The sequence below is a fragment of the Oryza sativa genome, chromosome 1 (genome assembly GCF_034140825.1).
Source record: "Oryza sativa Japonica Group chromosome 1, ASM3414082v1".
Taxonomy (NCBI): Eukaryota; Viridiplantae; Streptophyta; class Magnoliopsida; order Poales; family Poaceae; genus Oryza; species Oryza sativa.
In genome coordinates, this window is record NC_089035.1 from 4,227,858 (window position 1) to 4,244,613 (window position 16,756).

Sequence of the window (16,756 nt, forward strand, 5' to 3'; positions counted from 1 at the left end):
GAGAGGGAGGGGAGGGGGTTGGCTTCTGAAATACTCGTACACACACGCACCAGTACACCACCTCCTCTCTCCTCTCCTTCTGCTTCAGCTTCAGCTCGGCTCGAACCCATTCATGGATGTCAGAGAAAGGGAGGCAGGCAGCTGCTGCTGCTGCAACCCTGCGGCTGTGCTGCCTGTACTACTCTACTCCCTCCGTTTTTAATTATTATTATGGGTTTTTATCCAAAGTTTAACCTTTATTTTATTTTATTTTATTATGATTAGTAATTTTTATTTTGTTATATAGTAAAATATAAATTTGTATTTTATGCATGACTTATTTTATTTTAATATTTTATATATTTTTGAAAAAGAATGGTGAAACGTTAGATAAAAAAGCAGTCAAAACGTTTTATAACCTGATACGAGGAGCGGTAGTACTATGTACTATACACTGCACCGTGTACTCTACGCGTATAGGAGTAAATATACGGACCTACGCGTGGGCCGTAGGTTGCCTGCTTGGCATGTCACTTCAGCCTGTGATGCTACAGAAGTAAACAGTGGTAGAGTATTTTTGTACACGATGCTGCTTCCGGTTTCGTGTAGGGGTAGGCGTTCTCAGATCCCACCAGAGCATCTAGAAAAATGCACGAGATTTTTACCAAAATTGTTACTACCGCTATAAACGTGGTAGATTCTCAAGAATACGGCTGCCTTTGATTGGAGAGGTAAAAAGAAAATTACTACTCCATCCGTTTCAGAAGGTAAATCATCCTAACATTTTTCATATTTATATTGATATTAATAAATTTAGATATAGAAAATGCTAAAATAATTTACATTGTGAAACAGAGGAAGTAGATACACAAAATAAGGTGAGTTATTATTATATAATTAATCAAGTATTAATTATTTTACATTTGTAAAAATAGGTTAATATGGTTTTTGAACCAATTTTTCTGTATTTTTTTAAAAAAAAACATATATTTTAGTAGCTTCAAAAGTATACACGTGAAAAACGAGGGAAATCTTATCTCCATCAGCATCTTCGAACTCAGCCTACAACGGATATATTATTGAAACATTATTGAAACGGATTATTTACCCCATCAAGAGGAGTACGTTTTTCTAAAAGGTTTTCTTTTACTGTTTACTTTGATCATTTGTTTTAGCTGTTTGTTATATTTACTTTATAATATATTTAGCTGTTTGTTATATTTACTTATAATATATTTAATTTTATAATCAAGTTGATAATTTGCGGCAGTAATTCACCTAATTTCTTAATATTTAGAACCAATGTTGCATTTTATTCACTTGGATTTTGAATCTATTTCCTTCATCTCAAACATAGTCTAATCCTAGTTATGAATAGACATATACATGTCCAAATTCACAGTTAAGATTAGGTATTTTATTGGACGATAGGTGTATGCGGTATTTTGCTTTAGTAGCTTGCAATTGGAGTAGGTTGAGACGTTGGATGAATCTGGACGGTTTTCAGCAAGCCATAAAATCACACCAGAGAAACAGAGAACTGCTTCAGTTTTAAGTGGAAAATGACAAGAGCAAAACAGTAGCACGGCCATGCATGCATGCAGTCATCAGTTAGTTCAGTGATTACACATCTTTGCAACCTCATTCAAACTCATTAATTGGCATAATTACTGCCTTAGCACTGTTGCACATGACCGGTTCCACCAATCTAAACTCAACAACAAATTTGGGACCAAAAGATAGTAAAATACTCCCGAAAATTAATTCCGCATCAAGATTCAATCAATCATCATTATCATCCTACCTAATACTACCACCACCACATAATGACATAAATCACCCCCTCCCTGTGAATGATCATCACTTGAGAAGTTCAGATTTCTCGTTGGATCACTGCATTAGGTATGCAATGTACTGTATGCACCACAATCATTGGACTTTTAGGAGAGTTTTCCCTTTTCTCTTCTTTTCTTGGTGCTGTTCTGAAAAAAGAAAAGAGAAAACCTCCCCAGCGTGTAAGCCTTTTCCTTTTCTTCTCTAATTTCCAAGCTGTTTCTGAATTATTACCACTGTTTGTAAAGGCATAAAGTGATTTGGCAAACCATACACTCTCCTGGCAATTCATCTTTTCTTCTCTCTTCTCTCTCTATATATGTCTCTCTCTCTGTTCATCTTGTGAACTTGCTTTCTTTAAAGCAGAGTGGCTTTAGCATTTAGGCCATTCACAATGCATCTACATGGCATTTGGCCTCAACTGTCCAGCTAAGCAGATGGTATACGTGGAGAAGAAAAGAAGGTGGAGCACATGTATTCACCAGCTCCGCGCGTCCTCATTTGGCTCCGAGAGCCTTGTCAGAAAAACAGCTTTTTTTAATCGCACTTGCACATGAGAAAGCGGGACACAGAGAGAGAAGGGGGAGAAGCTAACCCAAAAAAGTAAATTTTTGTGGTGGGGCCCGCATGAGAAACAGTTTGGTGGGGTCCACCTAAAGACACGCGCCCACGCCGCATTGTGGAGAGAGGAGCTTCACGCTGTTTCTTCGTACGTGGCTGTTTAGGTTCCTCAGAAAAACACGACGCAGTGCTAATGCCCTTAGGGGAGTAGAGAGAGAGTGGCTTTTCTAATGACAGTACTACAAACATGCTACTCATCCTTTGTTTTCACTGTTTACTGACTGACATCAATCTAGTGGTACTATGATACTATACCACATCATCATTGTGTATGTAGGAGTAGGGTCCTTAGCTACTTGTGCAACTTCCATAAGTTTACACTTGACAAAGTTGGCTTGTGTCCCCCTTCATACAAAACCGGGTTCAAACTCTTTTCTCTCAACTCTCCAAGGACCACACTGCCTATATGAATTCTTTCTATGCATCGGCTCAGAAACATTGTCGAGCTATAGGTGAAAAGATACTATCCAACTACAACAGTAGTAGTAGATACTATCAGTATAGTATTAAGGGCCTATTCACTTTGATGACATTTTTAACCTTACCAAATTTTAGTAAAGTTATCAAAAAAGTAACTACATTTAGTTTGCTACCAAATTTTGGTAACTATATAAGAAATCCTGCCAAAATTTTGGCAAGACTATGTCAAAATTGCTAAAATTTGATAAGGTTTTTTTTGGCATCAAAGTGAACGGGCCGTAAGAATCTCAATGTGTGTACAACATTTCAATGTGTGTGTGCAGTCAAATCTCACAATGTCAAGTGGCTAGTACATGTATGAAAGGGCCGGTTTGATTTGGTTTGTAGTGTAGCCAAACTCAACATGCAACAAATAGAAATGACATTAACATCGTTATCCTACTATAAAATTTCGTAACTCCGGAAACTTACACTCTCAAAAACTACACCAATTTTGGTAAAACTTTAAACCAAAGGGTACCTACTTATTAAAATACGCCAACATTTCGCATTGTTGCTATGATTGATTTTAGTGCCAAAAAAACTAAGATTTGATATATGAAAATGCTGAAAACTATTTATAATAATACTCATAAATATGTACTACATCTATCTCAAAATAAATACAGCGTTGGTATGCGTATCCAACATTTGACCGTCCATCTTATTTGGAAATTTTATGATTTTTTTCAAAAAAAATTAGTCACACATAAAGTAATATTTATGTGTTATCATCTAATAACAATAAAAATATTAATCATAAAATTTTTTAAATAAGATGATCAAACATTGGATATGAATAGTATAAAACTGTACTTATTTTGAAACCGAGCGAGTAAGAAATTCAATTGCTGAATGTGTGTAGATACGGTGTTGACATCTTGGCATGCAAAAAAAGATCAAAGAAATGTAGCACTAATACCTCTAGGATGAGATGGAATCGAGGTGAAATCCCATGTAGTAGATGAAACAAATCCTGAGCATGATGATTTTGTTAGTTTTGTTTTTAGGCGTGGATTTGCAGTGGGGGCAGTGGTTGCAAAACCCGACAAATCGCGCAAATTTTCAGTAGATGCTCTGCAAAGTCCCATGACGAAACTCTGAACCCTTGCCCGATATCCGATGCTAATTGGACGGTTAACTCTGTTGCCTCTCCTGATTCTCTACGCCGCCACCATCTTTTTGACGCAAAATTTTACATCAGCATGTAATTTTTTTTAAGAATAAAAATCACACCGCCACCCATCTGAATGTATTTTTTATTTTAAAAAACAAACGGAGAGAGAAAAATCACATGTTTGAAATCAACTATTACTGCATACTCATCAGTCGTATAAAAAACGAATCTAAAATCAGATGCGACACATTACTATAAATCTAGACATACGAAGTTTGTATATCTAGATTCATAATACTAAAATGTGTCACATCCGATACTAGGTTGGTTTTTTATGGGACGGAGGGAGTATACTGTTAGTCGAGGTGTTCAGCGATTTTTTTTTGTCAAACAGTACGAATTGAGCGATAGCCATTTTCTTGGGCGGCTGACCTTAGGCTTTCGTTCAAAATTTAAACTTTCGCTTTCACAGCATGATATGATGAAACAAATTTCATTTTTGCAATAGGTGGTTGCATCATATATATAATAATCGTTGGAGGAAAATCTTGTACAGCATGAGTGCAACTTTAGATCATATTTCACGGAGTTTCTTTCATATTTCATGAAAATTCTGTAGGTTTAATAATGCATCTTGGTGTTGGGTGAAAAATTTCAATATATCCTAGTGTAAAACTAAAAGTACGATGCATCTACCTAGGTTTGATGCATGCAATGGTGAAGGGAAAGAGTAACGTCACATGGATATGCCACCATACCCTACAAAAGGCACGATGATTTTGGGAGATTTTCATGTCGGTGAGGCACAGTTGCCTGCACTCTTTGAGCATGATATTATGAGAGCAAAATAGCGACAACATCGGCAACAAAAAAAGAAGAAGAAGAGGGAAGTCACCGAGGTGGTCCGGACCTGGGGTGGCGATTCGATATGAGAGCGAAGACGACGACAAGTGAAAGGGATGGAACTAAGGGGATCAAAAGTAATATTTTTTTTCCTCCGGCTATAGGTGCATCATTAGCATGGTTATTAATAATTTGTGAGGGGTTTGAATTTCATTCTTCATAAAACTCACATCAAACTCATTCTATGAACCGAACAAAAATTAGTAATGGTTGAAATGCATTTCGAGCCCATTCTAGCTATTTGCATTGATAAGGAAACTGACTTCAATAGTGGCTTCAATCTACATGTCACATCATCTCGCGAATATATATATATATATATATATATATATATATATATATATATATATATATATATATATATATATATATATATATATATATATATATATATATATATATATATATATATATATATATATATATATCTTATAAAGGCTAGTTTACATTATAATATGTTTTTTTATCTTAGCATTGTAAACATGAGTATGCTCTCAGTAGCCGGTTTTGTCCAATGGCCAATAAATACAAACAGTTTGTTCACTTTGTTACCTATATCTTATAATTTAGGACAGATGAAGTAATGGTTTAAGTATGTTGTCTTATTAAAATTTGATAATATTGAAATTTAGTAATGCAAACTGTAATGATCAAAATTTTGCTGGCATATGTCCAGACCGAAGCATACGTACCCACAACCGCACAACGTATCCCGTGCGCTGTGGGGCCCAAAGAGCAGCGAGTGATGACCGTTTTTTTATAAATTGGCTCTTTAAAAAACTTATTCTGAAAATAGCCCCTGGCAAAAACTAGACCGTCATAACGTCTCAGCGCTGATAACGTTATCGGCGCTGAGAAGTTATACCTCAGCGTCAACCTCAATGAATGCTGAGCGAATGTCTCATTTATACAATAAGTTTTTAGCAATGTCTAATTTTAAAATAAGTTTTATGGAAGGGTCAATTTATCAAAATTTCGGGAGTGATGGAGGTACGACGTACTCCAACAGTAGTAGTCGTCCACTTTTACGGGGACAGCGATGGCCCCGATTTGACAAAGCCGACCGACCCCACCACCTCAATGGTGGGGCCCGCTACGCTGGATTCTGATTTTTTCCCTCCTTTCTTTCTACTACAGTACTCATTTTCTCAGGTTTTTACCCTCCGTGTAAATGTACCCAATGTGTAATACTACTCCACACCGTAATTTTCATATGCCCTCTTTTGTTGGTAATAATGTCATCTGTGCTAACGGGTGATAATCTCAGCGTCTCGGCCGGCAAGAATTTTGCGCAGATTTTTCTCTATGTGCAAGAATTTTTAACGTTTCTCGTCAAAATCAATTCTATAAATATTTGACATTATCAACATTTAGTAAGGTCAATGTTTTTTTAACTGGTTAGAAAAATAAATAAAATAAATAAAAATAATATTTTATTGATAGAACTTATATACCTGCAAATCAAGAGGGGAGAATATAACACGATGAAAAAACTCCTAAAATCATTTCTTCTAAAATTAAGTTAGAAAATCCGAATTTTAATTGCAGCTTATAAGTCAGAAAAATAGAAGATGATTTTTCAACAATATTTAGGAGTTGTTTCGTTTAATACCTTATCATTTTTTTTTGTATAGTTACGCAAGTTGAATGTTTCGGGATTCGGAATTTTTGGTAAACGCTTATCAAATGCTAAAATTCTGTAATGTTTGTTTTAGCAACAAATTAAACAAAGCCCTTACTAAAAGAATATGTTGGAATGAGTAGCTCCGCGATAACGATTGCTGGCCATCAATATATCGTCGTTTCCAAATGTTCGATGTTGGCTACTAGTTCAATTTTGAGCTAACCAAGAATTAAAAAGAGAGAGAGAGAGCAAATTTTTTTTTTCTGTACGTAAATTTATCAGATGCTAATACTCCATCGTAAAAGGATTATGAAGTTGAAATATATCCCAAATGCATCGGCACTTCGAACTTCTTGCTATCTTTACTATGCCTTTCTTTCTTCTAATTATCATATCGGATTAATACGTGTCTTTTCTCTAAGATCATTTTAAAGCTGCTCCAATATTATGAGAACTTTACAGAAAAAAAATGAGCCATTTGAGAAGTTTCAAGGAAATCAAAGTGTACTAATTAAAAAGAGAATAGGAGAAAGAGAGAAAAAAAAAGGCAGAACTGAGCGAGACGCGGTGTGTGCTCGGAGTGCGCAGTCGAGGGCCCTTTTTGTCGTCTTCCGGAGACTCTCTTTCCACGCGCACGCATCTCGAGGCAGTGGTAAAACATCTGACGGCCTAGCAGGAAGATCCGCCTGCCATCGTACGGCCCGAGGGAGTCGAGTGGGAGAGTGGGAGAGGGAGCCCCACCGCACGTGCTGCCGACACGTGACAAGCAAGCGTTTCACTCCCTTTTCCTTTCTTTTTTTTTCCTTTTCGCTTTTTTTTTCATATAGTAGTACTACAAACAAATGGAGTGGAGTACTCCTGATTGCCGACATGGGTAGAGCACCCATAAAATTCACTAAGGACTCATTTAAAATGCATGATGAAAAGTATATATAGGATTTTCATAAAAATTTTAGTGTAAAAGTAAAGATTATAATACACAGTAAAAATACAGAAACGATCGTTTAATTGAATAAAAAAACCGTAAGAATTGAATGAGACAGACTTTCTGCGATGTTAGATCTCATATTAAAAATCCTCTAAACCTTGTATTGATTGAGGCGTTAATTAGGAATTTCATATGATTCAATAGTTTTCAATCCTAAGCTTCAAACGGCTATATGTACATAAAAAAATCCTACGAAATTAGAGGATTTTCGTTCAAACTCCTATTTGGTTTTCTAAAATATGAAACTAATAGCTCGAATTCAACTTTTTTGTCATTATTCTTCTTAATATATTTAGGGTGTGTTCGGTGGTTCCTTTTTCCCTCTTCTACCCTATTGTTTTCCACGCGCACTTTTTGGAAATGTTAAACGGTGTGTATTTTTTTAAAAGATATATAGAAAAAGTTATTTTTTAAAAAACATGTTAATCTCTTTTTAAATTATTTTAGCTGATACTTAATTAATTATGTGCTAAATGATCCATCTCGTTTTTCATGCAGAGAATGGGTTGAATTAGGCCCTGTTTAGATCCTCCAATATGGCAAATATTTTGCCATTTTGTAGCACTTTTTGCCATTTTGGATTTAAACACTAGTAGCAAAAGTTGGCAATTTGACATTTGACATTTGCTAGTCCATAGTAGCAAATTGTGCCAAAAATTGCTTTGGGACCACTCCCTCTCTCTTTCTCTCTCTCACTCTAGTGCTAGAATGGCAAAACTTTAACATGCATCTAAACACCAACTACTACTTTTGCAATGCCAAAACTTTTGCTACCAAAACTTTTGCCATTTGCCATTTGCCATTCCAAATAGATCTAAACATGCCCTTACTATGTTCTAACTAAGCCTTTTATCTAAAAAAATATGATCGAATTTTCCTGTAAAACAAAGTATACGATCGGACTTCTTCTCACTCTATGCAGAAAAAAAATACCGAATTAAATGTAGGCATATACTATATCTTTTTCGGATTTATTTCATTCCATATATCTTTTTAGGAGTAGAAATTATGAAAGGCACATGACTTGTACTAGCTCATACTATCCCTCGCTCTTTTGTCTGCATTTGCCATCTGAATTCTCAAATACTATACTCCAGTTGCCAGTTGCCAGTTGCCACGCGAATCTCAAATTAAAAAATGACTTTTGACGCTGTAATGATAGCACATTAGCAGCAGTAAGATGTTGTGTTAGATCATGTACACACTTTTCCCATCAGGTGATGCAGATGAACCAAACACCCCAAGGAAACAACAACCACTTTAATTAACCAAGGATAAAGCTAAAGATCTTTCACGTGCCATGCCATCGTACTAATATTAATCCTAGATTGTCGTATACAGAATCACCCTAATGGCACTACAAAACCCTTTGAAAAAAAATCCAGTTTATCCTACTAAACTATTGGGTTAGTACCATTTACAACCCCTAACTAATGATTTTGACCATGGCATACATACCAACGTACTAATAACTTTGTTTTAGCTAAAATAATCAAAGTACCCTAAATTAATTTGGACTTTAAAGAAGTTACTAAGTGGAGACCACTAAGCGTGGTCAAAGTTACATGCTTTGGCACCATATGCATAAAAGGAGATTAGGAGAAACAAACCCAAATTAACTAAAACCAAGTGGTAATATATGTATTTAGAATTTGGGTATACGATGCTCAATACAGATCTCTTGTTTGTGGTATGCATGTATGGACAGGTCGCCAGAATGTAGAACTACTACTTTGTGGGACCATCAGGGTATAAACTAAGTCAATCCACAGGTTTCAGTATTGCAACAGGTTCATGTCATGCCCTCTCTCTGATGTAGCACAGTCTGCACAATGCAGGGTAGTAGGAGTAGTAAATTTTAGTAATTTTAGTTACTGCATCAGCGTGCACATGATGCCTTCCCTGAACAAGTGCAGGGATGCAATTCTGATTTTCTGTCCCTATGAGTTTGTTAAAAAAAAATACTATCTCTGTCCTAAAATATACTTCTATATAAAAATAAATTTTATTTGTACAAATATATCCGTTCAGATGCGTTCGGCTATACTGGCTACAAATACTATGACAAGACAATATTGTTGCTTTTCTTTTTTTTTTAATAAAAAAGAGTAATGTGATGTACTGATGCGATAAGGATTTTGTATCTCCAACTCTCTAACTAGGCTTTACTGCACGCTACGGGTATGAAGCACCATTTTTCGAACGGTCAGATCATTGCCGATGGTTTATATAAAAAATAAGTGCCTCATTTTAAGGAAAGAACCCTTTTCCCGTTCGTGAAAAATTTTAAGGAAAGAACATGATCAAACCAAACGGCCTGTTCGGTTGCCTTATACAACGCAGCTTGTTGCTGTAGCAAGTGAAATGGGTGCAGGTTGCAGGAGAGCGTTGTACATAACAGCCAACCGTACCCAAATTGTGTCCCATTATGGTTTTTTCAGTTTTTCCTAATTAATTATGTATTGTTGGATACAAAATACCTCGTCTGACAGCAAAATAGTGGCGAATGTCGATACGTGTTTTTCTTGTCAAGCATGATCAAAAGGATTTTATCATTGCAAAATCATTTTGACAAGAGAAATGAAAAATGGTTTTAATTGAAGGATTTATTTTTTTATAATGAAATGAAATTATCGTCACTATCTTTTCTTGTTTTTCAGCCGAAGAGTAATTTACTCGTAGTATTTTTACTATTTTCTACTCGTGGTAAATGGGTGGGCCCGCAATCCCAGAGACGCACTTCACGAGAAACTAAAAATTCCTCCAGATTGTGGGCCACATCTGCAGAGGTTTATTGCGGCTATTATTTTACCCCGTGGGGGGTGGTTGCACTGCACTGCATTACATTATGCACAGTGACACCAGGAGCACAGATATATTTAATGATTAATTCATTGATTTACTTATTATTCCCCAGAAACATATAGCAGTAATAAATTCCAAATATTTGCATCATCCTCAAGAATTTTTTTTTTATTTTTTTTCTCATGGGAATCAGACAAGCAAGCTCTCTGCTTTTATTCCCCAATCCACACGTCACTGTGCAAGGTTCCAAGTAAACAATGGCGATGGTATCTGCAGGTGGGCCCTCTGAACTGATAGTGTGATGTCTGTGTGCACACATACTTTTGTCCCTGAACCAGGAGTGGTTTGCATGCAACCACCGGTACGGTTGTAATGAAACGGTTAATTAGTGTGCTTGATTATATATATTTTACTATTCTGATTTGATGTGTGTGTGCCTGTTGATTTGACTTGCAACATGCAAATTTTTGTTCTCCGCATGCTTAATTAGGTGTCACAGTTTTATTTTATTGTTCATTTTGGAAGATTTTAGAAGGGCATATTCTTTGGAGTTTGGAATTATTTGAGATATATTAGGTGTGCACAGGAAATTCATGTGGCACGCGGAGGTTGTGGATTCGAAACTTTGTCTTTATTAAATCAAAGGTACTTACTTATCATTGTCTATAATACTATTATTATTACACCTTCAAGAAAAAGAATAATTGCATTAAAGATTCTTTACATCCCAATATATCATCAGGTCTTGAAATTTATGTTTGGTGCAAGAGTAATTATATTTGATTAATTGAATCAGGAAAGAACACCAAATCCACTCCGGATTTAATCTGTCTGCGACCATGCATGGTCCATGCATATGCATTATTTGTGTCTTGCTGAATGGGTGAAGACAATGCAGCCAAAAACCCAATTAGATTCGTTTCAACTTTCAACTGGAGTAAGCATATATGGTCCACGTTTCACTCATGGAAATGGGCCAGGTTTTATAGCCCCCAATAATTGTTAGAATTGGAGCTTGGTATATAGACAAAAAAAATATTTTGGCAGTTCATAAACATAAGTATATTTATTAAATATATATTTACTACATATAAGACATTAGCATATTGTGAGCCGAAGTACTATTGTGGTATTTTTAGCACTCGTTTAGATCACTGATAATCCAAACATTACCAAATAATTGGCAATGGCAGGATTTGACATGCCATTTTTTTACAAAGAAAGGTTATTTGATTTGTTGCCAAAATTTTGGTAATGCGTAGAATTTGTTTGTTTTTCTGCCGATATTTTTGGTAGCAATCTTCACATGCCCGTTCAGTGCTCAATGTTGGCGACACTTAGGAATAGAGTGGAATCAAAATTTGGAGTTCTTTCAGATGATCACTCTAGCAAGACTCAAGTTTGCTTGGAGGGGCTTTCTGGAGGTTTTCTTCTTAGCAGCATGGCACATTTGGAAACAACGAAATAGTTTAATCTTCCAGAATATTCAGCCCTCCTTCCAAGCTTGGAGATCACTTTTTGTGAAAGAAGTTCTTCTGCATATGTGCAGAATGAAGGACCCCTTAAAACAAATTGTTTCTGATTGGTTACAAACTTTATAGTTTTTATTTGGTTTCTTTCCTCCTTAATTTTGTAAATATTTTTTGAGTTCTATAAAATTACACTGCTGGGTAAAGCCCTGGCAATATTTCTGGTAAAAAAAATATTTTTGGTAGCAAACCGAATGAACACCCTAGCTTATTGGCATTGCCAAAATTTTTCTTTTTAGCATAATTAAGAAGGGAGATAGACCAAGCCCTTCATTCCAATATTCAGCTAAAAAGACCCATGGTGATATCCAAAACTACAATCAAGAAAGAAAGCAGATTGAGTATAGTGGAAATAGGCGAACGAGCCTCTAACTGAGTTTGATTAGGTGGCTCTAATAACACTCCTCAGGTATTGGTTCGACTGCGAGTTTCAGGCACACACTAAAGCACAGTTCTAAGGCTAAATCCCCTCGTCTATCACACGCTAAAGCACAATTCTAAGGCTTAGCTCAAGTCGTTGGTCGTTTTCACACGGGTTACGCTGCTGCTGTGTAAGCAAAATACCTAGGGTTATCTTACCCCGCAGGTCAAATAGTGAAAATAGATTTTTTTTTGTCCCAATTTTAAAATATCACAATCTGGCCATTCCAATTTAGCCCCATTACTTGTGTTGAAATTGATCATCAATATTGATTGGCTGGTCAAAATGGTGGGCATGCATGCTTGCCTGCCCACTCAATTAGTAGTAGTAGTAGTACCCCTTTACTAGGTGCTTTCAAAGGCTGTGTTTGCCTTTAATTAGTTTGTGGGATCAGGGAGACAGTCTTTCTAGCTACTCTACTCTAACCATATCATTCCATCCTATCATTCATCTCCAGCAGATCATGGTAGCTATAGTAGGATATATATCCATGCATGGCTCTATGATTGGATGAAGATATCTAATAATGTGGGGTATCTAATTAATTAATTAACCTAGTTTGAAATAATTAATCACGGGAGATCGCAACAGCTCCATAATCAAACTCCCATGTTTCATTTTGTTCATCCGTGTGTTTCAGTTCAGTGTACAGTACAGTTGGAGCTAGCTAACTAGCTTCAGAGCAAGTTTAATAATATAGCCAACTATAAGCTTATAGCTTATGTTAGAGTTCACATGTATAGTAAATGAGTTATAATGTTATATCTTTTTTTCTCCTTCTCTCTATCTCTCACTTATGCATTTAATGTATTTATCTTGAAGTGTGTGAATAGCTAGCTCTTGCATGAGAGTCAACCCTTTTTATTTTTCAAATTCTTTTTCATCCACATAAGCTTATAGTTGGCTTATAGCCTACTATTATATACTTGCTCTCACTGTGACAGTGACTGACAGTGTTTAATTTGTATTTTCCGTCGCTTGATTGATTCAACATTTAAATTATATTGCAGTGCGTTGGGCTTATCTATTGTAGCGGAGACTGGAGATATAAGATATTCGTTGCTAGTAAAAAAAATGAAAGAAGAGAAATTTGAAGGCCACGTGGGCTTTGTCCTTTGAGGAGTCTACCGTATTGTTGGTACAGCCCAATTAAAGCCCAGATGGATCACGTACGAGCACAGCCATGGGCCTAGATTCGTCACGTGTGTTATGTGGGCTAGATATGGGCCGTCCATCTGTTTAAACCCGAAGGCTCAATATTTAAGTTAGCAAATACTCCGCCTGTTTCAAGCTATAGTTGTTTCTAGCTTCAAATTTTATCCCAAGATATAGCTCCCATTCCTCCTCCTTTTTTTTCAACCAATTAAAACAATTTCTCTACGTATCAAAAACTTCAATAATAATTATATTTTAAAATGGAAGGAGTAGTTAAGTCAAAACATAAAAAAAAAACACTTGACGGCATATTGGACGGTATATGAAATATATAGTTAATGTACTCCCTATGACTTATAATATAACAATCTAGTATTGGATGGGGCACATCCTAGTACTACGATATGTCTCATCCGATACTATGTTACTATATGAGACAGAAGGAGTAGATCATACTTTCTTCGTCCTAAAAAAACTTAACCTTATAATAATTGGTTGTAGCTCAAGCAAAGACCAGGATGTTTTATTTCATTATCTTAAAAAAAAACTTAACCTAGGACATCCCCTTCTAATACAACGAATCTGGATAAGAAGGGAGTAAATGTCACGTGAGGCAATGGAAAAGTCCATGTAGTTTTTTCTCGCATGCCCGGACATGTGATTCCCACTTCACAACCCCCGTGGCTCGTACTTGCGTGAACTCAATTACGCCTTTCTTCACGCCAATGTCCAGCGTGAGCTCTATCTAGATTTCTTATCCGAAGTATTTTGAAGTAAGTGAAAATCATAGTTGTTAAAACTGGATCATACCAGCGGTTCAATCTGAAAAAAAATAGAACCAGATCCTCTGATGAACCAGAATCAGAAGCTCCGTCAATTCATCCATTGGTTCAAGTTTAAATAACTACGGTGAAAACAAAGTGAGCCATGTGCGTAGGAGAGCTTCGCACGGGAGGAAAGACTGACGCGTGGTAAGAAATTATGGGTACCTCCATCAATGGTACCTTTTCTTGATGTGATACCTTGGGCTAGTTGCAGCTCACAATTAGTTTCAATTTCTCAATGTAGTCAATTTTTCTGTAATTCCAAAGGTGGGCATAAATGAAACATGAAATACAAAATACAAATACGGTAAGAAATTAAGTGGCGGAAGACGAAACTAGTGACCCTAATAACCAAACTAGAGTGAGACATATCATCCTTATTAGCTACTGTTCGATTAATTATTGATCCAAAGCTGAAACCAAGAGACTAATCCAGCATGCATGCGCTCCCTTCGTTTGGCCACGCTCAAATGAAACGACCTAGGACCCCACTGCCACTTCCGCCATGGTGCTTCCCGCCACCTCTTTTGTGTTCTCCGCCTCCTCCAGCTCTGGCACCAACGCCACCACCCATCCCGGCACCTCCACCTGCTCCGGACCCACCTCTAGCACCCCTGCTTGCACCAATTCCTCCTCCTGCACCACCACCGCCACCAACTCCAAGTCCGCCGCCTGCTCCAGCTCCGCTACTAATACCGCCCCCCATCCCAGCACCTTCGTTTGCTCCAGACCCACCCCCAGTGCCACCGCCCACTCCAAGTCCTCCACCTATACCACCACCGCCTCCAAGGCCTCCGCCGAACCCGCTTCCACCACCAGTTCCGAACCCGCCTCCAGCACCACCACTCCATCCGAAGCCGCTGCCCAATCCTGTGCCAGCACCAGCTCCAACCCCAAAGCCATTGCCGACTCCTTCACCGATTCCTGCACCACCTCCAAAGCCACCACTGGCACCTCCACCAATGCCTCCACTAGCACCATCACCACCATTGAGGCCATTGCCCTTGCCCCCGTCGAAATCTCTACCTGTATTACCACCAACACCGCCACCGCCTCCAAAACCTCCTCCACCTCCCATCCCACCCCCACCGCCACCTCCAACGCCGCCTCCAGCACCTCCTCCTATGTCGCCCCCCATGCCACCTCCAGCACCACCTCCAATGCCACCACTGGCACCACCTCCCATGCCTCCGCCAACTCCTATGCCACCACCCACACCCCCTCCGGCACCAAACCCACCACCTGCACCACCTCCAAACCCACTGCCACCACCCATTCCACCTCCTCCGAGTTCGCCCCCACCACCAACTCCACCTCCTGCACCACCTCCAAACCCACCGCCACCACCCATTCCACCTCCTCCGAATCTGCCCCCACCACCAACTCCACCTCCTGCACCAGCACCTCCTCCGAAACCGCCACCAGCACCAATGCCACCACCACCCCCGGCACCACCACCAAATCCACCGCCACCACCCGCCCCTACTCCACCTCCACCCCTGAGACCACCACCGGCACCTACACCCCCTCCGCTTCCGAATCCAGCACCAACACCACCGCCAACTCCACCTCCACCTCCACCTCCAAACCCGCCACTGCCACCCATGCCTCCTCCACCAAGACCACCACTCCCTCCTAAGCCTCCGCCTCCACCTCCACCTCCACCCAAACCACCTGCAGCCCCACCGCCAGTGCCACCACCCACGCCGCCACCTACACCAACACCGCCACCCTCGCCACCTCCTACACCGACACCGCCACCACTGATGGTGGCTGTACTATGTTTGTCGCCGCAGCCCTCGCCCCCCACCATGCTCTGCCTCCATACCCACGCCACCGCAGGGTCATGCCGAGCGTCGACGACGACGCCGGCCACCCACACGGCGGCCATGAGCAAGAGCACCAGCACCGGCCGCCGGTTGGCCATGATCAGAATCCCCGATGAGCTTAGCTACAGCTAGCCTATCCACTATCTTCGTGCTCGACTATTGCTGCGTGTGTGTTGTGTGCAGCGGAAGCGGGAGAAAGGAGAGGTATTTAAGCTGCAGAATCCACGGGTGGAGATGGCTGCTTCTTCTGCTTTTGGTTGATCTGGTGGTGGGTGACTGGGGAGCAGGGGAAGGTTGACTAGTGTGTGTGTTTGTTTGTTACGGATTAATTGCGCAGCCTTTTGACAATTTTAAGGTGGATTCCCCATGCATCTAGGTGAGCTTGGCTTAGCTGGGCGTGTGCTTTTGCTTGGTTTGATTGGTTTTTGGTTGGATAGCTCTCGCTTCTTTTGTCATGTGAACTCTCTCACTCGTGCATGCAATGGCAATGGCAATGGCATGCGTGTGTATGCGGCCGTGCATATTGATGGCGAGCTCGTGGTGTTGGGATTGGGAAGAAGAAAGCAGGCGATCGATGTGGGTGAGCGCCTGAGCGGTGGGAGGAGCAGAGCAACAGCTTATTACAGCTCGGAATGCGTTTGGATGCTATGCTTGATGCAGCAGAACAAG

At 39.2% G+C, this 16,756-nt stretch overlaps 1 protein-coding gene across 1 annotated transcript; it reads right to left on the reverse strand.

Annotated features, from left to right (window-relative positions):
• Positions 1-14,724: 14,724 nt before the first annotated feature.
• LOC107280802 (glycine-rich cell wall structural protein) lies at positions 14,725-16,185 on the reverse strand. Its single transcript, XM_026023351.2, has one exon. It carries the CDS (start codon positions 16,183-16,185, stop codon positions 14,725-14,727), a length of 1,461 nt encoding a protein of 486 aa, XP_025879136.1.
• Between the last annotated feature and the right edge of the window lie 571 nt (positions 16,186-16,756).

What these genes read in the sequence shown, in the direction of transcription:
- LOC107280802 (XM_026023351.2), bottom strand. Translation starts at nt 16,185, where the DNA reads ATGGCCAACCGGCGGCCGGTGCTGGTGCTCTTGCTCATGGCCGCCGTG.